This window comes from Megalops cyprinoides, chromosome 24 (genome assembly GCF_013368585.1).
Source record: "Megalops cyprinoides isolate fMegCyp1 chromosome 24, fMegCyp1.pri, whole genome shotgun sequence".
NCBI classification, from domain to species: Eukaryota; Metazoa; Chordata; class Actinopteri; order Elopiformes; family Megalopidae; genus Megalops; species Megalops cyprinoides.
In genome coordinates, this window is record NC_050606.1 from 13270844 (window position 1) to 13285987 (window position 15144).

At 48.0% G+C, this 15144-nt stretch overlaps 1 protein-coding gene across 1 annotated transcript in view; it reads left to right on the forward strand.

Annotated features, from left to right (window-relative positions):
• greb1l (GREB1 like retinoic acid receptor coactivator) overlaps positions 1-15144 on the forward strand; it is a 51831-nt gene that overhangs the window by 31631 nt on the left and 5056 nt on the right. The window contains 20 exon segments of the mRNA XM_036519042.1: positions 241-417; positions 774-896; positions 2490-2621; positions 3768-3923; positions 4380-4520; positions 5852-5974; positions 6313-6498; positions 7006-7302; positions 7440-7568; positions 8091-8225; positions 8545-8742; positions 9105-9285; positions 9637-9829; positions 10059-10192; positions 10566-10905; positions 11258-11373; positions 13166-13407; positions 13773-14332; positions 14621-14723; positions 14964-15127. Of these exon segments, the coding sequence (XP_036374935.1) occupies positions 241-417; positions 774-896; positions 2490-2621; positions 3768-3923; positions 4380-4520; positions 5852-5974; positions 6313-6498; positions 7006-7302; positions 7440-7568; positions 8091-8225; positions 8545-8742; positions 9105-9285; positions 9637-9829; positions 10059-10192; positions 10566-10905; positions 11258-11373; positions 13166-13407; positions 13773-14332; positions 14621-14723; positions 14964-15127 (3830 nt within the window).

The window sequence follows — 15144 nt, forward strand, 5'->3', positions numbered from 1 at the left end:
TCAGTACACACTCCATTGTTGCTTTAATTGGAGTGTCACAAAATTACACATTGTTTATTTTGTGGTGTCATCTTTTGAGGCTTCCATTGAATGGGGGTTTACTGTTTGTGTCTGTGACAGAAAAGAGTTTTGCCTCTGTGTTTTCCAAGTATAACTCTCACTTGCCTGTTTTAGAGCATGCATTGTTCCCATTGTATTTAACATGCCATGACAAAGTCGCTTTTCTCTGACTCCCTCCAGGATTTTCAGGTAATTGTGTCGGCTGCGGGGAGAAGGGGTTCCGTTATTTCACAGAGTTCTCAAACCACATCAACCTGAAGCTGGCCACACAGCCCAAGAAGCAGAAGCACTTAAAATACTACCTGGTGCAGAACTCTGAAGGTGCTCTGTGTAAAGGACCCCTCATCTGCTGGAAAGGTGACTCAAGGGCTGTCCTTCTAGAACGCCTGTTTCACACCATTGCCTATTGATTAACTAAAGGAAGTCACAACATAAATTAGGGCATTGACTCCATTGTCGAGCAAAGCAGATTGACCTTTGAAAGAGTGAAAAGTCTTCTTTAATCTTTGAATAAAAGAATGTAATTTCGCGAGAATAATTTGCAGAACATTTTCAAGTTCTCTAAAATTTGTTCTGTCTCTTGAACAGTATGAAAACATTCATGCTGCTTGAGAGACAGCATGATTTAAGAGGTCAGTTTAGACAGATGGTGTAGAGAAAGGAGAACAGTGAAGTAAAGGCATTGATATGGTGCTTGTTCTTCCCCCCATTAGACTGTAAAACAAAGCATCCCCCCAGTGCTGTTTCCTCATCGAAGGCCAATTCCTCTCCGTCCCCAAGCAGCAAGGACAATGGTGTCACTAATGGCCACAGCTCCTACCCCTACTCCCACTCAGGTGGGTTACCAGGGAGTCATGTGACCTGCGGTGATGACGCGGTTGCTTGTGACCGTTGCCGTGGCTGTGATTAATGCAATCCTGTCTTATCCTCCATCAGTGCCTGGGGGCATGGTCTAACTACGGCTCTTTCTCAAGGTTGCTGTTACATTCGCAGTTAAAATCCCATTCACATTCACATTACAGTTAATATTCCCAAAATTCTGGGCCACTCTAAAGAGACATACAGTGTTAAAATGACCTTTGGGTTGGTCACTTTCTCGCACTTTAATGCTCTAATAACATTGTATCCATCTTACCATTTCTCAGAACTAACAGTTCTGAAACTACAGCTAATATCCATTTGCATTTTATAGCAAATGTGCTGATTAAGTAGATGTTTCTCAGTCATGTACACCCAAAGTATATGAATATAAATTAGTGTTATTTATGTATTATGTGTTTGCCCTTATTGAAGGAGATTCACAGAGTAAAGTAGCATGTATAAGTGCTAAATGTCACACTTATGTGATCCAGGTCTTTAGCCAGCACTGGAGCTTAGTACATACAGTACCGGTCAAAGTTTTGGACACAACCTTTATTTTTTCTATTTTCCACATTTCAGAATAATAGTAAAGACATCAAAACTGTGAAAAATGGAATTTTTCAGTGACCAAAAAAGTGTTAAACAGATAAAACCCCTAAATCTTACTCTAACCCTAATATTTTAGATTATTCAAAGTAGCCAAAAATATGAAAACATTTTTTAAAAATAAAAAAAATGGAGAGAAATTCATACATAGGCATCAACTTCACTATTTGTCTAAGAAAAAAAAATTCCAAGGATTTAAGCATAATTCTTTACATCAAAATGTGTTTGAAAATGTTTGCTATTATCTTGATCAGGTGTGTCCAACCTTTTGACTGGTACTGCATTGAAGCCTGGTGTCGGGCGTGCTGGACCAGGCAACTGTCCTCGCATGCTCCGCTGGTATGAAACGGCTTCGTTATCAAATGACCCCCGGGCCAAACATTCTGGTTCCGACCGAGTGCAGTCACGCTCAGTCAGGAAGGACAGAGATTGAGCACAAAAAAACCTGGATAAGGAGCCCCACTCCGTCCTGGCCGACATCTGGCAGGAAGCTTAGCCATGTTTACCAAACAGCGTTCGCAGGACAAAGGAAGTGAGAGGCGGTGAAGAGCGGCATCTGTGATCCAGGAGACAGGAGTGTCCCTGAAGCAAGGGATAAGGCTGCTATGAGCGGCTTTGAATTGTGTTTAGCTCGACTGTTTTAAATAGGCCTTTGTGTCTTTGCTGAGAGAAAGGAGTCCTTTTTTAAATTTACTGTAACTGTAACTTTACTGTTTCAGGATGTAACAAAATTGTTTAGATTTAGCAATGTATGTGTTAAAACAAAGTAACTTCTTATGCAGTAACCGTGCTGAGAATGAATTTACACTCAGTTGGTGTTGCTCACCACACATAAGCGTATCACAGGATTAGGCCAGGTTTACCAGTATTTTTTGTTGTCCTATAGGGAAATTCTGTATTTTGATTTGAGCTCAGGGATTATTGTGAAAATGACCCCCCCCCCCCCCATCTTTGGCCCACAGACTCTCCTCCGACCTGGACCCAGTCCACCGCTGCCGGCGGCCCGTGTGGAGGTCAGGACCCCGCCAAAGAGCGCAGCCTCCCCAAGCCCGCAGCCTTGACCCTTCCCCAGGGGACCAAGACCCTGCCAATAGGTTCAAGTCTTTTCCTTGACTTTGGGATGACCCCCCCCCCCCCCCAACCCTGCCTATGTCCACACTCATATCCTCTCATTCACTGCATGCGCTCTATGTTTGTGGTGGCTAACCTGCCCCAAGGCCTTCTCACTTTGCCTTGTCCCCTGTGCTTTTACACAGAGCATCAGCAATGGGGTTTGGTCCAAACCTGGGTCATTACATTACATTCATCTAGCAGACGCTCTCATCCAGAGTGACTTCCAGCACAAAATGATTTCCTGTCACAGTCATGTCAGTTTCACCACTGAGAAATCAGTTTTCTTTCCACGCTAAAAATACATATTCATAAATAAAATTACAGAAGTATATGTATGTATGTAGTAGGTTATGCTTTATCAACATGTGCTGTATTATTTACATGCATAGTAAAATGTATTGTCCTTTTACTCCATGTACATATAACATACTATATATGGAAGGCTTTCATTGATTTAATATCTAATGTATTTTTAAATTAAAGTGTATTCATTGTATATTTATTTAAAATAACTATAGCTGTAGCCGCCATTGTAGCTCAGGGTTAGGGGGGTTACCTGGCTATGCACAGGGATTGTGGGACATAGGGGGTGGAGGTCATTAGGATTAGCTGCCTATACTGCCTGGCAACAAAGACAAAGACATCAATAGCAAGGGAGAAAAAGCACTGTGGCATAATGAGTTTGCGGGGCGTGATTGCCGTGGAGACTTTTAGCCCATTTGCAAGATAACAAGATTGACGGCGGAGGCAGTCCAAACAGATCTGCACGGTCGAGTCACAGGTGCCCTGTGAGTGTGAATACACCCCACCAGGCGCTGTTCAGATATATTGATTATCGATAGCTGGAGAGGTAATCAATGGTTCGCCATTCCACAGCGTTTTCTCGTTTCCTCATTATTTTCTTTTGTGCTCTGTTTTGGTGCAGCTGAAAGCTTGGTATTCGATACTAGCACGGATTCAGTTGCAGTTTGTAACTGACAAATGCCTGCCTTGTTTATTGAATTTTAGAATTGAATCATGGCCTTCAAGCTGGTCAGAATGAATGACTCTGTCGCCGTTGCAATAGAATAGGTAAATAAGCGGGGAGGTAAAGGGCTGATTATTGTGCATTTGTGTTTGAACTCCAGTTCCCACTGCCGTGCGAGTTAATGGCCTGAGCAATGCCTTAACCAATGGCGGGCGAGTTGGCTTGGCAAGCCCCTCCCTGGCCCCTCCCACCGAGACCCAGCCACCCACTCAAAGCCCAGGATACCGGACGTCCGATCCAGGAGAGCTCAACCCTGGTGAGTTCTGCAGCTTTATAACATCGACAAATAGTGTTGTGGCAATACTTCTGCTCTGTGACAGTGTTTCAGGAGTTACTCGTGAGCAAACCACTCACCTGTCTGAAGTGCTTTGATATTTATAGCCCTGATGAATTATAGATACATTTCAAATATATAATGAAAACCAGAAGATGTTCCTTTCTTTCTTGTGAAAAAGTAAGAAATGCATGCAAGAAATGCATTATTTTGATAAATATGTCAAAATAATTTTGATAAATTATTTTGCCATAATGAAAATTTTGTTAAATAATACATTACATTTTACAATATTAAGGTGCTGTTGTGTGTTTCAAGCATCCTCTCTATAAAAGTGCTTTTAAGTTTTATCGCTGTAATTTAGTAGAGCTAACAACTGTGTGGTGACTGGATTATCAGTGGTCTCCGAATTCAGGCTTCCTCTTTTTGTACCCCCAGCCTCGTCCACCATGAGCTCAGGCCCGCCCAAAAAGCGCCACCGGAGCTGGCACCCCAGCGTCGCCGTGCCCGTCCCAGCCACCGCCGTCCCGGTGCCCGCCGTCAGGCCCGTTTCTAATCTCTCAGGTCTGAACCGGTCCAGTCCGGAGCCAGCTGCCCAGTATCCCAGGATCCCCTTTCTACACATTAATCACACAATAGTCACGTCAAAGTCAAATGTGGCAACGGTATTTATGCAGTTACCGTGCAATGCAGTTTTTGGAGAGTGGACGTGACACTTCCTGATGTATTCTTACAGTTAGAAAGTGGAACATCCTTTCAGGAGTTTTGCTACATTTGCTCAGCCTATTTGTGACATTACATTACAGTCCACTTACAAGTACTATGGATTAAATGTCAGTTGTCAGAAGTGATGGAATCCTTTGGGAGAAGCCAATGCAAATCCATATTAAATGAGCCACGTGAAAGCATTATGCGTTAAGAAGGAATGCGTTTGTTGTCCTGTACATACATTTGCAAGCAACGCCTTGCAATCCTCATACGTTTCCATAAATAGCGGGGTTAGGACACACAGTCCATGACTCTTCTGTGCAGTAGAGAATTGTACGCCTACACCTCTTCACACACAGCCTGCTTTAATTAGGATACTTACGGACTGTTCATCTTTCTGTGCAATGGCTGTGTCCAGCCAGTAAATGAGGCCAACAGTTCTGTGTGGCCATCGAACAGAGGGTCTCCTGCCATGACTTCATGTTTGATTTGGTCTCCTTGCTACCCTCGTTGTTCGTGACATAGACGAAGGTCCGCGACATTTTTCTTTGGTCAGGGAGCATTGATTCGCCGTTTCCGCGGTAACGGGGTCAGGGGTCAGCTCGGACGCAAGGTGAAATTGGATGGCTCAAAAAGGTCTGAATTAACTCATGGGGGAGAGTGTCATTAAGGACTTTAACAGAAAGCAGCAGAAGGTAGCGAGGCACGCGTGTTTACAGTATTCTGCCCAGTACATCGTCGCAACAGCTCTGTACTGTAGAGATTCTGTGCTGTCATGTCCTATGTTACACAGACACCTCTTGTAATGAGACACTGTTGGCATTCTCTGTTCAGTCAGTGTTTTTTTTCATAATGATTGAGAGGGGAATTCTCCAGAAAATTAAGGGTGAAAATTGAAAGGACGCCTTGCATGTATACATGTGCGTTTGTTTTCATGCATGTGGACTTATGTCTGTGCATTTGACAGGCCAACCTTAAATACAGCAATCACATGTTACTCTTACCTTGTAGAGTTGTAGAGTAGTGTGTGGTCGTTCCTCATCTGGGTGTTCCTTAATGTGTTTATGTGTTTGTGTGTCTCTGTTAATTTCTTTGTTGTCAGACCTTGTTTCGGAGTGATTATGAGTGTTTGTATAAAGAGTTTTACATGTTATTAATATACTCTGATACCGCAGGTTTCCCCCAAGATGCTCAACTTGCAGTCCGAAACCTCCAGCCCCCCTCCTCCGGAGTGGTGCAGCCCCAGCCCCTCCCCGCGGGGGAGACGGTCATTGTCCCTGACAACCTGCTAAGCACCTCAGGAGTCCGGCCTGTCATCCTCATAGGTACAGACTTGTCATTGGATGGGAAGCCTTGACCAATCACAGGGCACGATCCTTCTGTCCTTCTCTTTGACTGTTGTTAGGGTTTCATAACACCGTGTCACGAATAGCCGGTCATATATACCCAGACAAAGCATTCCAGGTTTACCATAAGGTTAGGTGTCTAGGGAGGTATAGCATGTACATGGAGTATACATAATGTATGATTAGACTGAAAGAGAAGAGAAGTGGTGTCTGTGTATGTTTGTTCAGGTATAGTTGTGTGTGTGTGTGTGTGTATGTGTGTGTGCTGACAATCCTGTATGCAGGGCTGTCATTGACACCCCCTTGTTTGATTCCAGGCTATGGCACTTTACCTTACTTCTTTGGCAACGTTGGGGACATTGCGGTGAGCCCCCTGCTGGTGAGCTGCTATAAGTGCGGGCAGCTGAGCGGGGAGATGCTGGAGAGCTTGGGCGTGCCGAGCGGGCAGCAGCTGAGCGTGGAGCTCATGACCCTGCTCACCCTGCAGTACCTGGTGCGCTTAGGTAAGAGCTCAGAGGAAACGGCCCCTCATTGACCCCGCTCCCGCCTCACCGACTGCTTGCATTTACCAGAACATTCCTGGATTTTTAGAGCGAGGCAAGAGACAAACATAATTTTGTTATTAAAAGCTCAGGCCGAACTGCAAATTGGGAGTTTATTAAGTACACATTTAGATGAATGTACTTCGAGTTTATTCCAAAGGTTACGCAATGACTGCCTGGTGCCTCCTAATTTTCTCAGCAAAAAAAAAAGAACCCTTACATTTTTTGCTCAGGTTTCAAAGGTCAGAGAACTTTCTAAGCATAGCTTGCAAAAGGCACACACTGAGCTGCAAGTCTAAAGAATGTTTCTCTGGTCTGTGCCGTGCTGTATTTAAGTGCATTTTGGATCCAGGGTAAACATTACGAGGGTCATTTATTGATCCTGCCTCTATCTCTCTCTTTCTCTCTCCCCCTACCTCTACCTCCCTCTCTCCCTCCTTCTCTCTCTCTCTGTGGTCTCCCCTTCAGGTTCAGATCGCATCCCGCTGCAGGAGGAGTTTGAGCAGATCGCGCTGAGCGCCATGCAGCAAGGCCACGCGGGGGCCGCCCTACCCCCGGCCCAGCTGCCCTGGCTGGCCCGCCTGGCGGCCAGCGTGTCGGGCGACTCGGTGCAGGTCCTGCTGGCCCACAGCTCCCTCGGGGAGGGCATCTCGGAGGTGCTGCGCTCCCTGAGCGAGGGCCCGCGCCAACCGCGCCAGCCCGACTACGTGGCCGTCATATGCGCCTCCCAGGAGCGCGGGATGGAGTTCTGCGTGCTGGTGCTGGGTGAGTGAGTGAGGCGTGTGTGTGTGTGTTGGGTGAGTGAGGAGGTGTGTTGGCGTTGGGTTAGTGAAGACATGTGTTGGTGTGTATATCAGGTGTACATATGTTGAGACAGCCCCGCGTCTGTGTTTCTCTCTCAGGAAAGTACCAGTCCAGGGCACTGGCGGAGAGCATGCTCACCACCAACGAGCTCCTGAAGGAGATCAGCTATGAGCTCATCACAGGCAAAGTCAGAGACCTGGCCTCCCACTTCAAATCCACCTCCTTAGGTGAGCCAGATCACCTCCTCGCCCTCCAGGGTACACCCACTCCAGGGGGCTCAGGCCTCACACGTGACATTACATTCATTTACATTTACATTTGAATGTATTAATTTGGCAGATGCTTTTATCCAAAGCGACTTACAAGTCAGGTAGAGAACAATTAGCAGACACATTTAGCAGACGCTGTTATCCAGAGCGTCTTCCAGCACAATAGAACACAAGCATATCCATGCAAGTTGAATGAGGAAAAAGTGTCAGACCAGGCTAACAACACTCCCAGACCAGTGAGTGTGAACATAACACTATCCAAGCATTCAAAATAACACTACTCAAGCCCTTACACAGCCCTCACACACTTTATTTAGATTGCATCGGCAGGGTCCTAATGCATGTGTTGTACCCATGCAAAGCTTTCTAGCATTACATAACAGCTCCGACAGGTCACCTGCCACAAGCACATAGCCATTATATTGTGCTTACATATGCATTGTGGTCCGGCTTGGTTAACACTGTTGGGGGGTTTTGCAGGGGACAACCTGGAAAAGCAGCTGGCCAGGTTCCAGCGGAGGAGGGAGGAGCTGGTGGCCCCGCCCTTCCAGGGCAACGTCAGCGACTGCATCCACTCGCAGGAGGCGGCTGCCATGGTTCCCGCTGCGGAGCCGGGTGAGTCCTCCCTGAGAGTCTTCGTCATTGTTATATTTAGCCTGTTGATGATATGCAACCTTTTGTGTGTCAAAACATGGCTTATTTTGAAGATAATGAAATTGTTTCCATAGTGATGTCTTGACTTCTTGTTCGGATAAAGAAGGAAACATAAAAAGATAACAGTGGTGATTCAGTTAACAGCTGACTCATTTTAACTTCTTTTGAGAACATACTCTCAATGTCATCTTGAGGAAAATGTGTATGTGTATGTGGGTGTACGTGGATGTATGCTCTATGACTGATTCTTTTCCCTCGTTCCTTACCTCCACTCTGGCAGACCTGATCAGCGAGGCGTTCCAGATCTACCCCCCGCAGGTGGGCGTGGCCCACCGCCTCCTCTCTCAGGTCTGCTCCATGGCCGACTCGGCCAGCCAGAGCCTGGACCTGAGCCGCTTCTGCAAGGTGGACTTCCTCGTCCTGGTCCCGCCCTCCCAGGTGCTGGTGCACCAGACTGCGCAGCGAATCAGACAGTCAGGTGGGTGGGGTTATGTGCCCTCTGTAAATGACCTGGTGTATCAGGGTTTGGAAAGGTGAATGAATGGATAACATGTAAATGTATAATCTATGTAAATTGCTATGGATGAGAGCGTCTGCGAATCAAATGTAAAGTTGCTTGTAATGTACAGCGGCAGTGTAGCATAGTGGTAATTTGTTAGCTTTATACTCTCTTTGTTTTTGGCAGTTCCATATTTAAACAGGACAATATCATGAGAGATCCCTCTGTGTTTGCCATAAGAAACTGTAAACTGTATTCTTGACTGTGCAAATGTCTGAAAGAGGCAGATTTGGTCTGGTGGTCTGATTGTCTCTCCTCTCCCTCGCCTCCCGTTGTCCCAGGAGTCCTTGCCGATCTCGGAATTGAGGACGGCTCCTCCGCCCCTCAGAAACTGGAGAAATACGTTGTCCGACTGGACGGTGACGTCCACCCGAAAATTGAGGTCTTCCTGAGGAGGGTGAAGCAGAATCCCAGCACCCTCTATGTCCTCATTCATGACAATTCGCATGTAGACCTGACCAGGTAAGGTTCTGTCCCATAAGCTGTAACTTATCGTGATGTTAAATCATCTGCCATTGACATGATCCTCAGTTATAGCTATATGGCATGTGTTTGCTGTGACTGTGGTGTATTCGGTCTCATTGTATCAAATCATCTCCTGAGTCTTTTTACTTGTTTGTGAAATATGGAAATTTACCTGAAACAACTACTGCGGTGTTTTGTAGAGAAGACCCATTGGGGACCCAACCCGTGGCCTTCTGCTTAGTCAAAGCACCATGATGTAGTATCACCTGCTGTCTTAACCTGTCTGCCTCCTGTCCCCCCTCTTCAGTGCTCTGTCTGACTCCTGTTTCCCCCTTGTCCCCTCCCCAGTGCTCTCTCGGGCTCGGTGTGTCACGGCGAGCCGCAGGGTCTGGCCGACCGTGTGGTGAACTGCCAGGAGGTGCTGGACGCGTCCAACCTGCTGGTGCTGCAGGTCAGCTCCTTCCCCTTCACCCTGCAGACCCGGCAGTCCCGCATCAGCGTCCACAACGAGGTGCACTGGCCCGCCTCGCCCGATGGCTCAGTAAGTGACCCGTACCGCCTGGCTGCCCGGCCGCCCTCACACACCCGGCATCCGCTAGCAATGCACACACCCAGACAGCATTACATTACGTTACATTGTTGACATTTAGCAGATTCTCTTAAACAGGGCAACTTACATCGGTTACAATTTCTACAATGTCACCCATTTATACAGCTGGATATTTACTGAGGCATGACATGCTGATGAATGATCTGTGTCTCTCCACTAGGGGGAGTCCTCGTGCGAGGGCCGGACGTACTTCGGCCTGAGCAACTACAGCCGCTCGCTCCAGTGGGGCGTGGCCAGCCCCATCCTGCGCTGCGACGACGCCTTCGAGAAGATGGCCAACGCGCTGCTGGAAAGGTCAGCTGCCACCAGGGGGCGCTCAGTTCTCAAACATTGGCATAGAGAAGCAGTGGGATCATTCCATACCGTTCCATTCCATTACATTACACTACATTCATTTAACAGATCCAGAGCGACTCCCAGCACAAAATAACAGAAGTGTATCCATTGAAGTTAAATGAGCAACAGTGTCAAACCAGGCTGTGAAACCTGACCAGACAAGGGAAGCCAAGTAGACTACCATACAGTCACTAGATCACAGAATCCAAACCACATCACGATACTGCAAATAAAATAAACAGTAATACCAGTAGCAGCAAGTAATGTAAGTAGCACACCTCTCTTGGTGCTAGATGTGGGCATGCTAACATGCTGACGTGTTCCCCCCCAGACACCCCCACCTGCACAGCATGGTGGTGCGCAGCTACCTGCTCATCCAGCAGTACACGGAGGCCATGATGGCGCTGGTGGCGGCCCCGGCGCTGCGGGACCACGCCACGCCCGAGACTCTGGCCATCGTGGAGGACCTGCTGGGGGCCCCGGGGCGGGGCCGGAGCGGGCGGGGCCACATGGTGCTGCTGCGCGTGCCCTCCCTGCAGCTGGCCATGCTGGCGCGGGAGAGGCTGGAGGAGGTGCGCGACAGGCTGGGCCTGCGCTTCCGATTCGCCGTGCTCCTGGGGAGCCCCGCCTCCGAGCTCAGCCTGCCCTGCCACTTCATCGACCGCCTCAAGGTGAGGCTTCGCTGCTGCCCTCTGTACAGCCCTCTGGCTAAGTACTTATTTACGTTTGTGTTTTTGTGTGTGTGTTGTTTATGTGTACGTTGTTGCGTGTGTGTGTGTGTGTGGGTGTGTGTGTGTGTGAGTGGTGTGTGTCTATATGTACATTTGTGTGTGTGTTTGTGCACACTCGTTATCTACCAGCTAAATTGTACCTTGTCCGGCCAACCAGTGAAACCTGGTCATGCAGCCCTTATAATATTGTTGACTCCTTGTGGTTTTTTGCTTGTGTTGTACTCTGCCTCACTTGTAAGTCGCTTTGGATAAAAGTGTCTGCCAAAAGAATGAATGTGTGTGTATTCTCTAGGCTTGGCGCGGCTGTGAGGCTGAGGACTGGGTTCCGCACACCTATGAGGATCTGGAGGGGCTGCCCAGCATCGTCATCCTCACGGGGAGAGACCCGCTGGGAGAGACCTTCCCACGGTACCACACCCCCCCCGCACCGTCACTCACACGTCATTCGCCAATGAAATGCAATCACATAATGAAGGGTTACCCATCTCCCTAATCAAAGCTTCCCTGGGACAATTCATTCAGAACAGTGCCAGTTCACACATTGTACATCCGTGCCTGAATCTTCCAGCTCACTGAAGTGGGGGCAGGCCTGTGTTGAATCCTTAATATGGGAAGGGTCAGAATGGTGAAGAAACCACACATTGCATTTGTCCTGGCTCACACAGGCAGGGGAGAGGTGAATGGGTGGAGCAGAAACTACCATTGACCGTACTGGAATGCTGTTGACTGTTTTTAGAACCCAGTGACATTTACCCTTTTTTTGTGGAAGACCCCAAGTCACAATACTTTAGTAGGCTTAGTAGGCATTTTTACCCAGAAGAGATAGCAATTTGTGCCTGTAATCCATTTATACAGCTGGATATTTACTCTGGCAATTCTGTTCAAGTACTTTGCCCAAGGCTGTTACAGTAGTGCCCCACTTGGGAGTCAGACTGCAAACTGCTGCAGTTCGTTTTAGGGATCAGTCAGGTTTGGGATGTACCATGTCATGACATTAATAAACAACATTTTACACGCTAAGTCACTGTGGAGCTAAATGTACCCCTAAACAGAAGATATAACCAGGTCATCCATATGGGTCGTTTTTGCCAGGTAGCTTATTTCTAAAGGCAATAAAGGCAAGCTGGAGTGTTCTCCGTGACAAATGTACTTCCAGGAAAAGGAAACCACTAGATTTGATTAGATGTTTCCAAGAATACACAGAAAAGTATCACTGTTAACCCCACCGTCTGCAATCATGCCCTCAGAACATTGGGAAAGAGTGACACCTACAGGGCAAACTTTTTCTTTTACAGTGCTCATGTCAGTGAAAACAAGCCACAGATGTCAAAAAGCAGACAGAGGGTTTATAAAATGATTTCACCCTCATAATCAGTTTACGTATGTCATTTATATGGGAATGAATCATAAACAATAATCTGTCTTCCTTTGGCTGTTTCCCCCTAGGAGCTCCTGTCCATCCCCTTCCATCTAAACTAAAAAGAAAAAAGTAATAATACAATAAAATATGCACATTCACTCAGCCATTCATCCTCAATATTTTGGTGTTAGTCTGTGCATCATGTCAGTTTGAACATGTTTTGAGGTTTGCGTCATTATTTCAATTGCATATTTGGTCCTGTGTGTTTTACAACTGCTACAAGACCATGCAAAAAAACCCAGAATCAAACTATGTCCTGAATATAACCATGTCCTGGTCTCTGAGATCAGCTTCCAATGGATCTTAACAATTATTGTTATACTGGATATAATACCTTGCATTGTCATTGTTATCATTTTCCTATATATCATTATTTGCATTGGCAATGCTAATTTTCATACAGTATACTGTTATCAATTTTCTACTTCTTTTCATTCTTTCTACATTTTTTCTAGTTGTTTTAGTCTCTTTCCCATTGTTTCTACTGGTTTATACATAATAATAATTTTCTTATGCCAAAAGCATTTTTGTATTGATGTAAAATAACTAGAGTCATGCTGATGAGTCTTCTGGCTGAGGGAAAGCAGTGTCAGATCAGTGAGGCCCCCTGGTGGAGACACAGGGTGGTTCCTTCGCAAACAGCTCCCTCTCTCAGCAGGACTGATCTACAGTCAGTGCTCAGCTGGTGGCCACCTTGTATGATGTGTAGCGCACTGATCAGAAGTCAGTCTGGTGGAGAAGGGAGCGGTTTGTAACAGCGGCTGTGTGCTCGGGTTACAGGTCCCTGAAGTACTGCGACCTGCGGCTGATCGACTCCAGCTACCTGACGCGCACGGCGCTGGAGCAGGAGGTGGGGCTGGCCTGCACCTACGTCTCCCGGGGGGCCAATCAGGAGCCCTGGGGGGCAGGGGAGACGGACGACGGGGAGTCCGCCGGAGCCACAAGCCAGAATGAGCCCTACGAGCTGTCCATGGACCTGGAGAGGCCGCCAAGCAACGGCAGCGCCGTCACCGGCACCTCTGGTGAGCACCTCACACCCCTCTGCATGGTCCTGACAACACCATTATAACCACAAGCTTTTAGTAGGGTTGCATAGTTAAGGGGTGTTCTGTAAAAAACCTGGAAACCCTTACAAAGAGGGCCAGGTTTTGCATGTGAAAAACTGATTGGCTGCTATGGATGTGAGTAGGATCCCACACACATTTTTTCTGTAAAGGAAAATGGATGACGTGACCAGTCATTGCAAATTATGGCTCATGTAAAGAGATTTAAAAACATTATCAAGGGTTATCAAGTTTTTCCACTGCGCTGTTCGTTTAACATGTCTGTGCCTCCTTTCTCTGTTGTTGGGGGAGTACCCAGTTCACCCGATCTCCCTCTCTTGCAGGCTCTATCACAGAGAACGGAGTGAGCTCCTCCAGCATGCCCTCCACCCAAAAGCGCTCCGCCCCTGAGTCCGTGGAGGACGGACGCACCCACGGAGGGGTGAAGCAGGAGTGTGATTCCCAGGGCAGCCAGCTGTCCAGCCCCAACTCCTCCGCCCCTCGCTCCACCTACTCCTCCCCTTCCTGTTCATCCTCCTCCCCTTCCTCCCCCTCTTCCTCCGCCCACCGGTACGGTGGCTCCGCCCCGCCCCCACGCAGCAGCGCCCCTCAGGCCCCGCCCCAGGCCACGCGCATCACCACGCCCCGCACCGTCGTGCTGTCCCGGGCCGCCTACGGCCTGCTGGCGGGGGAGCGGGGGGGCCAGCTGCACTCCTCTGCCCTGCTCCCCCACGCTGACGTGTCCTGGAGTAGCCCCCTAAGGCCCCTCCTGTGCCAGGATGTCCCAGGACCAGAACAGTCACTCTACTACCGCAAGTGGACCAACGCCCGGCAGCATCACGCTGACCACAGCAACCAGGCCCCGCTCCACCCCCGCCGTCTGCTGCTCAGTGGACCCCCCCAGGCAAGGCCCCACCCTCATCCTAAACCCCACCCCTAAACCCCAGGCAGCTCACCTCCATGTAACTGAAGCTGCAGATGTCCATTTATGAGCTCCTTCTTGTATATACAAACACTGGAAACAGGCTGTTAGATATGGCAGTGCTGGTGCTGTGAGCACTGTGATGAGAACTGTAATGGAAGAGCAGAGTGTTCACAGAGTCTGGAATGGTGATGGTAGCCGCAGTGTGAGTGTGAGAGCAGCAGGATAGTCTCTGTGTCAGTGGTGAATTCTGTGTTTGCGCTGTTCCAGGTGGGGAAGACAGGGGCCTACCTGCAGTTCCTGCGGGTTCTGTTCCACACACTGGTCCGTCTGCAGGAGGTGGACATTTATGATGAAGATGAGCTGGAATCAGGTGAGGAAGGACACACAGACACGTACGCATACATACATATACACAGACATGTGGTCACTCACACACATACACACACACATATGAACACCCACATGCTCACTCATACACATACAGGCACACGCATACATATACACAGACACATGCTCACACCGTCAAATACTCACATGCCCACATGCATACACAAACACATTTTCTCATGTGGACAGCATAACATCTGAGCATAATTTCACCCGTTTGTAGACCCGACTGAAAGCTCGGAGTCTACGCAGCCCACCAGCAAGAAATGGCCGGACGTTGAAGAAATCCGAAAACTGCCCTTTGACCTTTTCCCCAGAGACCCCAAATTCAGAAGAACCAGCCCTGTTTATGTAGAAAATATGCCAAAGTCCTCACACGGTTAGTCTGTGTTAATATATATGTG